The sequence below is a fragment of the Caretta caretta genome, chromosome 18 (genome assembly GCF_965140235.1).
Source record: "Caretta caretta isolate rCarCar2 chromosome 18, rCarCar1.hap1, whole genome shotgun sequence".
NCBI classification, from domain to species: domain Eukaryota; kingdom Metazoa; phylum Chordata; order Testudines; family Cheloniidae; genus Caretta; species Caretta caretta.
In genome coordinates, this window is record NC_134223.1 from 9,517,736 (window position 1) to 9,532,618 (window position 14,883).

General features: G+C 47.5%; 1 protein-coding gene across 1 annotated transcript; it reads right to left on the reverse strand.

Moving 5' to 3' along the window:
- Positions 1–640: 640 nt before the first annotated feature.
- LOC125624449 (chymotrypsin-like elastase family member 2A) lies at positions 641–11,128 on the reverse strand. Its single transcript, XM_048825145.2, has 8 exons — positions 11,086–11,128; positions 10,719–10,807; positions 8,797–8,894; positions 6,632–6,760; positions 2,870–3,006; positions 1,975–2,120; positions 1,443–1,595; positions 641–729 (listed from the first exon to the last, which is right to left on the reverse strand). Exons 1-8 carry the CDS (start codon positions 11,126–11,128, stop codon positions 712–714), a joined length of 813 nt encoding a protein of 270 aa, XP_048681102.1. The 3' UTR covers positions 641–711.
- Positions 11,129–14,883: the final 3,755 nt, after the last annotated feature.

The following is a 14,883-nucleotide window of genomic DNA, read 5'->3' on the forward strand; positions in this document are numbered from 1 at the left end:
AAAAATGTATCATCAGAAATTATCCTCCGTCTTTAAAAGCCTCCCTGATATTTCAAAGTGGCTTTCAGGTGGTTCCCTGCTCTACGGCATGTTCTTCAGCCAGCGGCCGCTCCAGGATCATTTCCAATAGCCAGACATAACCCAACGAATAACGGCATCAAACCACTGAATAGGGGAACGGCCAGGAGCTCTGCATTGTGTATTTTGAGAGCATTGCCAGGTTCTTGGGATTTATAGTTCTTATTCCCCCGTGCTCAGGTGAAAGGCAAAGGGAGAGTTGGCAGCTGGAAACTAGTATGGGAATGTGGCATTAGAAGGGAGTGTGGGGACACCAGGGTGACAACACACATTTCTCATGTCAACCACTGTGGAAGGAGATGGCTCTGGGTGAGCGCCCGCCCCCCGTCCTGTTCCCCCATTCTTGTGTCTTGCTTCTTATTCCACTTTCGGTCACAATGGGGTTTATCTAATGGAAGAAAATACTCCATTGCATAACGCCCTACCACCGTGTCATATGCTTCATCCTAAACCCTCCCTTTCCCCGAGGCACAGGCTTTACATGTCCGTTGCAAACAAATGTTGGTTATTTATTATACACAGATTCCTTCAGTACCTCAGATTGGAATTTCATGAGTATGACTTTATTTCAAGTAGCAAAATTGCTTCCCCTCCCCCAGCACAGGGTTAGTCTGTTGTCCATGGCTCTTCAGGTTAGTTGTTTGCCATAACCTGCAGAAAGTGTAAAACACAATGTGTGAGGGGGAAATCAAACCAGAAAACTAAGGAAATCTGTAAACAGGGCCACCCAAACGCTACAAATTGTCCCTTTAAATACATAAACCAGTCCTACAACCCTCTCTCTTCCTAAGGATTTAAGACAGGTGATTTGGCTTCTGTGTCATCCTTTATGTGAAGTGTGCATTTATAGTTAATAAATATTTGATAAGAACATTATAGCCATGAGCGATATGTGTTCCTGATCATCAGAGTAATAGATGACAGCTAATTAAGTTGTTGGACATCAATTACCATTTATTAAAACTCTATAAAATATACCCTTAATATACAACATGACAGATTTATTCCAAAACATCTGAACTTTGGTTAGAAATGAAGATCATTTGGATAGTTGCATTCAACCGGAAGACACCTCACCTTTGCTGCAGGAACTAATTCTCTAGAAACAAGACAACGTTCTCTCTTGTTGTGGGATTGTCTACATGGTGAAGTTATTATGGAATAAGTTAGGGGGTGAATTTAAAGTGCACTAACTATTCCGGGGTAAGTGTGTGTGCATGGGAAGCTACTGCTGGCCAGCGTATCCATATGGACAAACCCTCAGTCTTGAACTGTTTTGCAGGTGTTTTGTTTTACCCCAAATGACCATTTAGAAGTTCACAGCAGAGTTTGTTCTTGCTCAGCAACAGACACTAGACCCTTACCGTAGCGATCCAGTTGTTGAAAGCCGAGACCCGAGTGAAGACGGAGGGTTTGCGGTAATAATTACAGCCTAGTGCGGAGCCAAAGCTGACTATGCCATGAACTTCCCACTTGCCATCAGCACCTCTGCAGTTCAGTGGGCCACCAGAGTCCCCCTGCAAAGAAGGAGAGGCACAGTCATTGAACGGGTCTCATATAATTAGAGATGGGACATGGGAGAAAGGCAGGAGTGTGAATGAAATGAATATAGGTTCTGTCTTATGAGAAGGCTCCCAGCTGCCATGTTGAGGCCCAACAAGTAGGGGGAGTTTGGATCCAGGGGTTTGGTGTGGATCCTTCTTGCACGTGAGGGTATAGAAATGTGTTTATTAAATAGTCCTTCAACACGTTAATTGCTATCAACCTCTACGAAGGGGTTTCAAAGCCCGTCTAGAATGGGTAGATCCTAGTACCCTGCCTCATCTTCAGAGTCCCTTCCCATAATGCAGAACTTTCTAACGCCATTCCCATAAATGCCAAGTTCTCCGGACTCACGTTGCAGCTGGAGATCACTCCGTCGCCGCCTGCACAGACCATGGTGTGTTTCACTGTGCTACCCCACCAGCTAGGCAGGGAACAGGTGGCGTAAACAATCACGGGCAAAGGCCCTTGCTGCAGTTTATCTGGCAAAGCACCGTTTGCTGGAAGGGAACAGAAACAAGGGAGTAGCATTAGCTCCTGGCAGTGAAGAAACAGCAAAATAACGTATCCAGGTACAAGAGTCAACAGGGATTCCAAGCACAGAGGGGTTGCAGAATCCAGTCCTTAGCGTATCCCTCCTTCAGAAAAGTGTCTGAACTAGATGGATAATCCTCGTCCATTTTAACAATGGCTCTCTGCCTATATCACATGGGAAATCAGCTGGTGGCCGAGCACTTTAACATTCACATATCAACACCCTACTGGCGGTAGCGTCAGCGAACAGGTCAAGGTATGAATAGGCCAGGATCCCTGCTCTGTGCTCTCACCTCTCTAGGTGATGCATCCTGGTCAGGATTGAAGCACGAGGCTGTTGCCTGCATTGTACCCGTTCTCTGCACAGGGGCTTCCCTGTTCCAGGCTGGCTGTCCCACTCTAACATTCACTTCTTTAAAGTGGTTTTTCAACTCTTCCATGAGCACTAGCAGCCCCAGCAGCCTTCAAACCACTCTCACTTGGGTTACAATTGCACCTCGAGGCCTCAGCTGGGGTCCTGACAAAAGCTGAACATTCTGCAAGGAAAATGCAGAAACATCTCTAGTGCAGGAGTGGCGCCAGACCCTGGTCAGCTCTCTCTTTGAATTGAGGGCTGAGGGGGACCAGAAAAAAGAACCTTATTCCAGTCAATCCCAAAGGAGATGTTAACACAGACGGACTTAGTGTTACCACTGAGAACTGTATTAACACTTACTGTACAGCCTTCCCCATCCAGTTACGTAGCAGATGACGCCAGAGGCCAGGAGACTGTTTGCCGGAGGGAGGCAGGCCGGCTGGATTTGATTGCTCAGAGCAACGCTCTGGGAGAGTTTGATCAAAGCGATGTCGTTGCTGTGTTCAGAAGCCGGGGTTGAGGAGGGAGCGTGCACAGAGGGAGAGTGGAAGAAAACACAGACCCATTAATATGTAGCATTTATAGAGTGCTCCGCCTATTCGAAAGAGGGGCCCTGCCTTTAGGGGGAGGAGGAGGGAAGGAACATCCTCAGGGCATGGCAGGGGGGTCCTACCCCTTGGTGTTGCCCATAACAGACACTAACACATGCCTCGGTGCCCATAGGCCCTGGTGGAGCACCTTGATTTTCCTTCCTCATGGCCCAAAAGCCGTGTGGAAATCCAGGTCCCAGCATCTCCAGCTCCTCTGCCCACATAGGGCTCAGTTTGAGAGGCTTGGCCTGTCTCTGTCAAGCTTTGGGGTAAACTCAGCCTGTGACTATGAGAGCTTCTGGAGAATATATGGAGAGCCTCCTGGAACTTCAGGCTCGTCAAGGCTTGTCAAGCACTCGTTTCTGTTCAGCTCCCTGTGGTGGGTGGGCATCTCCCCAGGGAGGTGCCCATGCTGTTACCGACTCATCCTTCTACTCAGAGACTCCCAGGAAATGGCCTTTCAGCCAGAGGCTTCCTTGTCAGGCTGGGGTTCTCTCGGGGCCGGGGGAGTGAGACTTTTGTCTTTGTCTTGGAACCCCCCAAATGGATAAAAGAAAAAGGGCTATATGGCTTTTAGCTTATGCAGTAGAGGCTCATGCATTTAGCTCCAGACATCCCAGGTTCGATCCTGCCCGCTGACGACTGGGGTCTGTCAGTGTTACACAAGCAGTTTTTGAAGGGAGGGATAGCTCAGTGGTTTGAGCATTGGCCTGTTAAACCCAGGGTTGTGAGTTCAATCCTTGAGGGGGCCATTTAGGGATCTGGGGCAAAAATTGGGGCTTGGTCCTGCTTTGAGCAGGGGGTTGGACTAGATGACCTCCTGAGGTCCCTTCTAACCCTGATATTCTACAATTCTATGAATTCAAGAGACATAACTCTTTCTCTTCCAGTCAGTGCTGCACATACTGCATCTCAAACACATGCCTTAATGCCACCTGGCCCTGTTGGAGCACCAGGACTTTCCTTGTGTGTGGCCTGTGAGGTTTGTGTTTCAGTTTATTGCTGAGTCAGCATCCAAACGTACAAGGGCTCATCTGTGGTCCGTGAGCATCAATGATTCCATAACTGATATTTGTTTTTCTTTTTACCACTCGGGGTTTGCCAAAACCCTTCCCTCACAGCAGGGCAGTGTTCTGTACCTTTCCTCTCCAGATGGGGCAGCATTTAAGTAATTTTTCAAGCCTTCCCGAGCCTCAATAAACATCATGGTATTGTGCCCTGTAACTGCTAGACTGAGGTGTAATAAACCAGTGGAATCTAAAAGTGTTGGCTGCAGTTGGACATAGTCTGGCTCTGTTTAATGGTGTTCAGCCCTACATTTGGCAGATGACATAATGTAGCAAGTTTCTTAACTGCTTGGTGTTCAGGCCTCTAAGGGAGGCGGCTTGACCCTCGGCAGTTATCATAAGAGCACAATGCCATTCTATTGATGCCTGGTACGCTCACACTTGAATACTGCGTGCAGTTCTGGTCACCCCATCTCAAAACAGATATAGTAGAATTGGAAAAGGCACAGAAGGTCAATAACAATCATTAGGGGTATGGAACAGCTTCTGTATGAGGAGAGATTAAGAAGGCTGGGACTTTTCAGCTTGGAAAAGAAGCGACGAAGAGGGGATATGACTGAGGTCTGTGAAATCATGACTGGTGTGGAGAATGTGTTATTTACTCCTTCATGTGACACAAGAACCAGGGCTCAATAATAGGCAGCAAGTTTAAAACAAACATAAGGAAATACTTCTTCATACAACACAGTCAGGGGATGTTGTGAAGGTCAAAACTATAATGGGGTTCAAAAAACAACTAGATAAGTTCCTGGAGGACAGGTCCGTCGATGGCTATTAGCTAAGATGGTCAGGGATGCAGCCCTGTGCTCTGGGTGTCCCTAAGCCTCTGACTGTCATTCGATGATTGCCCTGTTGTGTTCATTCCCCCTGAGGCATCTGGCATTGGCCACTATCAGAAGACAGGTTTCAGAGGAACAGCCGTGTTAGTCTGTATTTGCAAAAAGAAAAGGAGTACTTGTGGCACCTTAGAGACTAACCAATTTAAAAATTTCATGCAGTTGATAGATTTCCACTCCATACGGCTAAATGCAGTGCCTTGCATAATGACAGGTTTCAGAGGAACAGCCGTGTTAGTCTGTATTTGCAAAAAGAAAAGGAGTACTTGTGGCACCTTAGAGACTAACCAATTTAAAAATTTCATGCAGTTGATAGATTTCCACTCCATACGGCTAAATGCAGTGCCTTGCATAATGACAGGTTTCAGAGGAACAGCCGTGTTAGTCTGTATTTGCAAAAAGAAAAGGAGTACTTGTGGCACCTTAGAGACTAACCAATTTAAAAATTTCATGCAGTTGATAGATTTCCACTCCATATGGCTGTTCCTCTGAAACCTGTCATTATGCAAGGCACTGCATTTAGCCGTATGGAGTGGAAATCTATCAACTGCATGAAATTTTTAAATTGGTTAGTCTCTAAGGTGCCACAAGTACTCCTTTTCTTTTTGCAAATACAGACTAACACGGCTGTTCCTCTGAAACCTGTCATTATGCAAGGCACTGCATTTAGCCGTATGGAGTGGAAATCTATCAACTGCATGAAATTTTTAAATTGGTTAGTCTCTAAGGTGCCACAAGTACTCCTTTTCTTTTATCAGAAGACAAGATATTAGACTAGATGGACCATTGGTCTGAGGCAGTATGGCCATTCTGACGTCCTAGTTCTTGTACTACTGCCTTGGGGAGCTGGGCTTGGCCACATACTCGGGGATGAAACGCGTAGAAAGTTGGAAACGGAGCTGATTCACGGGGCTAATGCACTAGGACTTCAACAGAACCAAGGAGTCCTTCAGCAACGTGGCCTCAATCCAAGTTACTAATAATACTTTGCACTTCTAGTAGCACCTTTCATCTGAAGCTTTCAAAGGACTTTACATACATTAAACATATGTATGAAATGAACCTCTCCACACACCTGTCTCTTCACCCACTGCTAAGATGCAGGAGACGCTGTTGGGTCAAGCAAGGCAGCTGTTAAGCAATAAACAACTGTGCTATGCAGCCATTGAACTGAATTCAGTTGCAATAGGTGGAATTTGGTTTGGACACGGGGGTTAATTCACCTGTACTCTTACGAAAGCTGCTGTGGACTCTTTAATAGCCACAAGTGGTCAGCAGCTCAGGTGAATGTGTCTGAAAGTTTCGGAGATAGTGGAGGCTGAAGGCATCACTTAACTATTGGGGAGGTGGCTCCTGCACTGGCATCTGTCCCTTTGGGGGTGATGGGCATCTGCTCGCTGAGCCAGGCACGCCCATCCTCCATAATGTGACAAGGGTTTGAACTGTGGAAAGGTTTCACCACTCCCCACATCCAGTCACCCAGTATTTTGGAATCATCAGACTGAGCCTATGCTGTAACAACTGGCTCCAAATTTGGAGCTGCCCACCGTGTAGGGGTGTTTGGACCGAGAGGCCTTGGTTTAGGGCCCTATCGCTAATACTTTTTATAAATAGCTGCTATTAACTTACCCATTTGAAACACGGTTTGGGTTCCAGCCTTCATGGACAATGATTTTTTCTGGACTGGCTGCAATTGATCCTTGTTCAGTAGCCTTTAGGTTGAATTTGCCAAGAAACACTCGATAGGTCCGAGAAGAACTGGGGAGGAAAAGGAACAGGGAGAGATAAGAACATAGGAATGGCCATACTGGGTCAGACCAAAGGTCCATCCAGCCCAGTATCCTGTCTACCAACAGTGGCCAATGCCAGGTGCCCCAGAGGGAGTGAACCTAACAGGTAATGATCAAATGATCTCTCTCCTGCCATCCATCTCCACCCTCTGACAAACAGAGGCTAGGGACACCATTCCTTACCCATCCTGGCTAATAGCCATTAATGGACTTAACCTCCATGAATTTATCCAGTTCTCTTTTAAACCCTGTTATAGTCCTAGCCTTCACAACCTCCTCAGGCAAGGAGTTCCACAGGTTGACTGTGCGCTGAGTGAAGAAAAACTTCCTTTTATTTGTTTTAAACCTACTGCCCATTAATTTCATTTGGTGGCCCCTAGTTCTTATATTATGGGAACAAGTAAATAATTTTTCCTTATTCACTTTCTCCACACCACTCATGATTTTATAGACCTCTATCATATCCCCCCTGAGTCTCCTCTTTTCCAAATTGAAAAGTCCTATCCTCTTTAATCACACCTCATATGGGACCCGTTCCAAACCCCTAATCATTTTAGTTGCCCTTTTCTGAATCTTTTCTAATGCCAGTATATCTTTTTTGAGCTGAGGGGACCACATCTGTACGCAGTATTCAAGATGTGGGCGTACCATGGATTTATATAAGGGCAATAAAATATTCTCCATCTTATTCTCTATCCCCTTCTTAATGATTCCGAACATCCCGTTTGCTTTTTTGACTGCTGCTGCACACTGCGTGGACGTCTTCAGAGAACTATCCATGATCTTTCTCCTGATTAGTTGTAGCTAAATTAGCCCCCATCATATTCTATGTATAGTTGGGGTTATTTTTTCCAATGTGCATTGCTTTACATTTATCCACATTAAATTTCATTTCCCATTTTGTTGCCCAATCACTTAGTTTTGTGAGAGCTTTTTGAAGTTCTTCACAGTTTACTTTGGTCTTAACTAGCTTGATGCTTAGGTGTGTAGCTCCCTGCTTCCTGCACAGTTACACGCTTCTTTGGGAAGGGCGGCCAAATGCAGCCTAGGGGTCTCCAGTGGGAACCCTCTGAGAACTGCAGGGGCCAGCATGCATTGATCTACATTAACAGCCGTTGGTTTAGGATGGAGCATTGCATGCTGGAACCTATAGTCACTAGAGGCTGCATCTCCACACGCTCCTCTGCCTCCTGCCAAGATTCCCGCTAAACATGGGCCCCAGCTGATCTTCGAGCTTGAGGCTGCCATTTCCTGGCACATCTGAGCAATTCTGAAGGCCTCTCTGGTAGTGTGACAATGTCTATTACGAAAGCATCTCCACTGGTAGAGAGGTGTGTGGAAGAGTATTGTGCACCCTGGCCATCTGACCTCACACACAGCCCGCCCGGGAGGGCTCATATCTGCTCTGACGATGCTTTCCGTGACTGGAGTGGTAGTAACCAGCCGCAGTGCATGTGTGTACGGGAAACAGGCCTGTACTGCAGAACTGGGTAGGGCAGCTGGCCTTGACCGAGGCATTTAAGGTGATGAAGTCAAAGCTGATCACGCCCCTCATTTTTACAGCATCCCATAATCTGAGAACAAGAAGCTCTCACTGAAATTGATGGCAGGTGACTTTAAATCCAAAGGGAATATTTCCTCATGGAAGTGGGTGCGCTAGTTAACCTATGGAACTCACTGCTACATGTGCTTGTAAAGAGAACACGGCTGATTTTAAAAGGGGCTGGACAATTTAATACCTAATATGTATTGTTATACATGCAAAAATAAAGTCAACAGTGCAGGGCATGGCACAAGCAGGGGAAGAGGAAGGAAGTTTTCCCCTTCCAGTGAATCATCAGGTAGGGGCCACAGCCAGAGACACGATCTAGACGTGATAAACTTTTTAGAGGGGGAGAGCCTGTGATTAATATGCTTTGGCTTTCTCTTTTCCTCAGAGCATTTACAGCTTTCTGCACGTTGACTTAAAAGAAATGATTGTCCAGGCTTTGGCAGCTAACATACCTGATACAGTGAGCAGCTGTCATGACCCAGTTGGGTGCAATGAGGGTTCCCCCACAGGTGTGATACCAGTTACCACTGGAACTGTATTGCAGGGAGACCTAGGAACGATATGGTAAGAATGCTACTCTCTGATCGACTTCTCCTTCTGTTGCGAAGGTGAAAAGCTGAGCACCCAAGTGCTCCATGTCCAGATCACTCTCTTGTGAAAAGGTTTTTTTCCAAAGTTTCATTTCACCGTTGCTTTCCCAAAGCCATTTACTAAGCATGGGCCAAACAGAGGGTTGTATTTGCTACAGAAGAAATGGGTTCATGAAAGACCTCTTTGTCACTCTATGTAGAAATAGGGCCCTGTTGGTGGTTTGGGGGTTTTGTTTTTTAAATATTTCACTGGGTTTAGTGGGCCTGTGGCCTGATCATGGAAATGGAATCTAGGGAAATAGGGATCTGTGAACTCCTGAGTTGTCGCTTTTGTTCTGCCTTTGACTCATTGTGTGACCATGGGTAGGTTGCTCAGCTTCTCTGCCACAATTGCCCAAATATGCCATGAGGATTGTATCAACCGTACAGGGGTGTCATTTATTAACCTTTCAACAGGTGAAGAGCTAAATAAGTGCAATTTTTAAATGTATTCTAGGAGTTAAATAGTCCCTATTTTGAGACACCGGTTACTTGACAAGCAGGGCTCTGCGGACCTAGCAAAATATAATGACATCGATCTCCTATTCCTCCAGAGCTTTCATCCTGATGGATCCGAGCAGGCTTTGACACTTAGCTGACCTGTCAGCTGCAGACGGGAATCGCTTCGCTCCCCAGTTAGTTCTTGAAAAGAGCACAGTAACGCTGCACTACCATCTGGGATGTTGTGATTAATAGTAGTCATTAATTGGTAACTCGTCTTTAGCACACTCCGTACAAGTAGCAAATGAATCCCGACACGCGCCCTGGGGATGAGGATCAGAAACGGAGGTGCCGTGTCCCAAAATAGCATGTCAGGATCATTTCCCAGCATGCTCCTTCTTTGCTATTTCTTGACAAGCTTATCAAAGGGCTCGTCACATGGCTCTGGGCGCAAAGAGAGCCCGTTCCCACACCCACTGAAGCCAGGGAGAGTTCCTCCTCCTCACTGATTTCAATGGGAGCTGGATTGGGTGCTAAGTGACTTGCTTAGGGGCAGGGAGTGAGTCTGTGGCACAGCTGGGGATAGAACTCAGTTCTCACACCTCTTCTTGCACCTTAAGCACAAGGCCAGTTGGCGTTGTAGTGTGTCCCATTTAGAATACAGCCATGATACACCTACACGGTCTCTCACTTTGTTGCTTCTGTAGGCTCAGCTCACACACCCACCAGGGGTCCTTAAGTTGCATTCCCCATTCTACCCCCTAAGCTCCTTGTGTGCTGCCCTCCCCTCCCCCTCACGTCAGGGACATATGTAAATAATCCCGCTTGTATAATTTCTGAAATTATTTCTTTTCTTTCCATGTGGGAGCAAAGTCCTTCAGGGGATCAAAACCTTCTGCTCCATTGGGATGCTGGGCAGGGCTGAGATCTGGGGCGTGTTGTTACACTGGAAGGGGTCAATGGCTGCCATCAACCACTTCCCTGATCTATGTCTATTATGATAGACCCAGCTCCAGCTGCTGGGTCTGCTAACCAGATGCCGGGGGCTCCAGGTGTCCTCCACTTTTCTGCCTTCTCGTTTTCCAATTTTCACTAAACTCAGTAGGGCTCTGACCACTGATGCCTAGAACGTTCCCTGGAAGTTTGGAATTGATCGGATACCGTGTTCAAAAGTTATCGCCTATCAGACAGGGAAATGCCATCAACGCGCGTGCAGGCTGAGCAAAGCAAGGCCCAACGTAATGGGAAGGCAAGCTGGCTCAAGGTATCCTGGAGTGGGCTAAGGAAACCCGGGAATCACTAACCTGCCAGGGCCAGCTGAATGGTCTTGCATCGTCTCCTCCAACCACTCTGTTCAAGAGAGGTGGGTAGGCGGGATTCCCACAACTGAGGGCTGCAAGAGACACAAGATGGGGTCCGCTTTAGAAATCAGAACAGACCAAGCCACCAACCAAAACCGACCTGATCTTTGTGTAACACATGTTTGAACTTAGGGGACCGATCTGGCGCCCTTTCTATCACCACAGAGGTTTCTAAGCCATAGTCTATTCTCACCCTTACACTGCACCCATTACTCTGATAGGTGCTGGTCAGCGTCAGGACCACAGGATCAAGCTCTAAATCTGCAATTGGTAAAACAGATGAAATCCTACGTCTAGGCGGGATACATACCCCCAGTGGCCAGCGTCAGGGTAGCGAACAGGATACGGATCATGGTGCCCTGTAGCTGTGTCAGGAGCAGTGCCTCTTCTGAGCCCCCTTATATGTCCGTAGCGCTTATCTCTGGCAGATAGGGCCTGGAGCAGGGGGCGTGTGGCTCAGTTGCCAGTGGGAAGATTTCGCACCTGTGGGACATTTTCCTGTGTGTGCACATGCTAAAAAAAGATGGACCTTGAGATTCTGGCTTCAGCTCTGCCTTGTCTGGGGAGTGCTGCGTGAGCTGGATTTTGTTTGTTGCAGCTGTTCGCTCTCCCGCTACCTCGAGTCCTGGTCACAAATATGTGGATGGAAGGGAAAATTACCTGAATTTGGGGTGGGGGGGGAAGGCGGTAAATCTCCCTCCAGCAATTCTTGGGGAACCCTTATGATGTGGCACTCCATATGCTCTATGGAAATATGCATATATCCACTCCCAGTCTTTATTCAAGCCTAAGTGTAAGCAGTGTCAGGATGAGCTCCACCCTGACATCTGGTGGTGAGGTGTGGCAAGTTGTGGAAAAGAACTTCAGGGGCCGAGCTCATTTGCATAGGCACACCCACCCCGCCTAGAATGAGGCCATAGCTGCCCAAATGGTCACTTTGGCTGCTGTGGGATCCCCAGTGTCTCTGTTATTGGGGCAGGAAGAATAAATTGTTATTACCCTGATTATGGGAACTGTGCTTGGAACTGTTCTTGGCCTTTTGTTATGATGGAGGGACTCACCATCAACTAAGTAGCACTCGCTAGGCAAGGGTCATGGGTTCCAAAACTCTGTGAATTGAGAGAGGCTGGGGACAAGTATTAATGCTTGGTGGCATGGGCCCCTTACCTGCTAATTGCACTTTCTCCTGTATCTACTGTGGAATATCAGAGCTAATTTTGATTTCATTAGGAGTCTAATTGCAGGCTGCTGAGCTCACTTTGGGCTAATGGTGCACTAGCACTGAGGCTCCCCTACTACAAGCTGAATTCACCAAAGAGCTGAACTGACTAAGAGTTGAAATCACTGAGTGTTGTGTTAAGTAGTGGGGGAGCCTGAAGTTATATTGTGGAGCAGTTTGCGGGAGGGCTAGAGTGCCTTGTGGACAGGCTGGTGGAGCAGTTCATAGGATGGCGGGAGCTGCTGATGGGACACGGAGCAGTTCGTGGACCGGCTGGTGGAGCAGTTCATGGGACGGCGGGAGCTGCTGGTGGGCCGCTGAGCGGAGCTGAGCAAAGCAGTTCGTGGGGCGGCTGGTGGAGCGGAGCGGAGGCCTATGGAGCTGTGGGGCGGTCAGCTTCAGATCATGTAAGGTGCCTTTTACCCCCGCCCCCATCTCCACCCAGGTTGGGAGGTAAAGCTCTCCAGATAAACTTTTGAACTCTGGGGCTGTCCTGACCAGGGACAGAGACTTTTGGTCATTGGACTTTTGGGACTTTGGGTGATTTGGGGTTGCTGGACTCAAGAACCAAAGGGAAAGGGCATGCCCCAATTTGCTTGGGGTGGGTTTTTTGCTCATGGGTTGTGTTATGAATCCTGTTGGTGGTGTTTCCCCAACATAATGCCACATTGTTTCTCTCTGTTATTAAAAGGCTTTTTGCTACACTCAGACTAGGTGCTTGCGAGAGGGGAAGTATTGCCTCTTGGAGGCGCCCAGCGGGGGTGGTATATATTTGTCCCAGGTCACTGGGTGGGGGCTTGAGCCGGTTTACATTGTGTTATTGGAATGGATCCCCTAGATATTGAACCCAGCCCTTGTTGCTGCCAACTCTGACGGGCAGAAGGGTTACATAAGTTACAGTTTGCAAATGAATTCTAATTCAGCAGTCTCTTGTTGGAGTCTGTTTTTGAAGTTTTTTTGTTGAAGAATTGCAACTTTTAGGTCTGTAATCGAGTGACCAGAGAGATTGAAGTGTTCTCCGACTGGTTTTTGAATGTTATAATTCTTGACATCTGATTTGTGTCCATTTATTCTTTTACGTAGAGACTGTCCAGTTTGCCCAAGGTACATGGCAGGGGGGCATTGCTGGCACATGATGGCATATATCACATTGGTAGATGTGCAGGTGAACGAGCCTCTGATAGTGTGGCTGATGTGATTAGGCCTTTTGATGGTGTCCCCTGAATAGGTATGTGGACACAGTTGGCAATGGGCTTTGTTGCAAGGATAGGTTCCTGGGTTAGTGGTTCTGTGGTGTGGTGTGTGGTTACTGGTGAGTATTTGCTTCAGGTTGGGGGGCTGTCTGTATGCAAGGACTGGCCTGTCTCCCAAGATCTGTGACAGTGATGGGTCGTCCTTCAGGATAGGTTGTAGATCCTTGATGATGTGTTGATGATGCATTGGAGGGGTTTTAGTTGGGGGCTGAAGGTGATGGCTAGTGGCGTTCTGTTATTTTCTTTGTTGGGCCTGTACTGTAGTACGTGACTTCTGGGTACTCTTCTGGCTCTGTCAATCTGTTTCTTCACTTCAGCAGGTGGGTATTGTAGTTGTAAGAATGCTTGATAGAGATCTTGTAGGTGTTTGTCTCTGTCTGAGGGGTTGAAGCAAATGAGATTGTATCGTAGAGTTTGGCTGTAGACAATGGATCGTGTGGTGTGATCACTTTTATTAATTTCCCCAGAGTAAGTGATTAATACCTGGGCCAGTAAACAACCATGCATATCTCTCTATCAGTGTTACAGAGGGGAGACAATTTATGAATTTGCCCTCTATAAGCTTTATACAGAGTAAAATGGATTTGTTTGGGGTTTGGAACACATTGGGAACTGGGTGTCTGGGTGCTGGAGACAGGTAACCTGCTCAGCTGTTTTCAGTTAAGTCTGCAGCTTTTGGGGCATTTGTGTTGCAGCAGGCTAGCGTGTCTGGCTCAACAAAGTAGGGTTCTAGAGTCCCAAGCTGGTACGGAAAATGGGCTCAGAGGTAATTTCAGCACATCAGGTGACAGTCCCAAGGGATCTCTGTGACCGAACCTGTCATACCCCTAGTCCACAAGGTCCTCCAGGAGCCTCTGGTGTTGCAATGGAAGGATCAGGCTCAGGGCAAAGCCACCAGGGCCTGGGTTTGAGGGTTAGGTAAGGGGGAACATGCGTGAATACGGACATTTGGGCACGTGGCCAAAGGGGCAAAGGTGTGGGTTGGGCCTGCATTGAAGGGACGGGCATCGGAATATTATTAGACCCTTGCCTAAGTTGCCTTTTTTCAGGGGGTGAGATGGGAAGAACAGTGGGCACTTGGGAGCAATAATTATAGCCCCCACCCCAAAAAATATAAAGACCCAAAGACAGCCCTGGTAAAGCTCTTCCTGATGGAAACTCACCAGGCTGCTACGTATGGGTCCCACCACATTGGGCCGTGTGAGGTTTAGGCTTTCCTTGGTCTGGGTAGACTCCAGCACTGTCTCTTTCTTTTGGCATCTCTGGCATGGTCCCATGGCACAGGCTGTTTGTCTGTTTCCCCATCATGGCAATGGGACATCAGGGGCTAGCTGCCCTAGGCCCCCCCAGAATAAGTGCTGGCTCCACAAAGACACCCCAGTTGCTCAAGCATTCCCTGGCCCAGGTCTCCCACCTTTGTGAGCTCTCTGGTTTACACTTCCCAGTTGATGCACACACTACACAGGCTTTGCAAAAGGGGAATCCTAAACCAATTCCTCTTTACTTCAGGCAGCACAAAAGATAGACAGATCCAGACATAATAATAAACACATCTGCACCTTTTTCCCCTTCTCAGTGTCCTCACCACTCTGGAGCATTCTTTGGGCTTAGGTCAGAGTTCTTTAGGGTGTCCAGG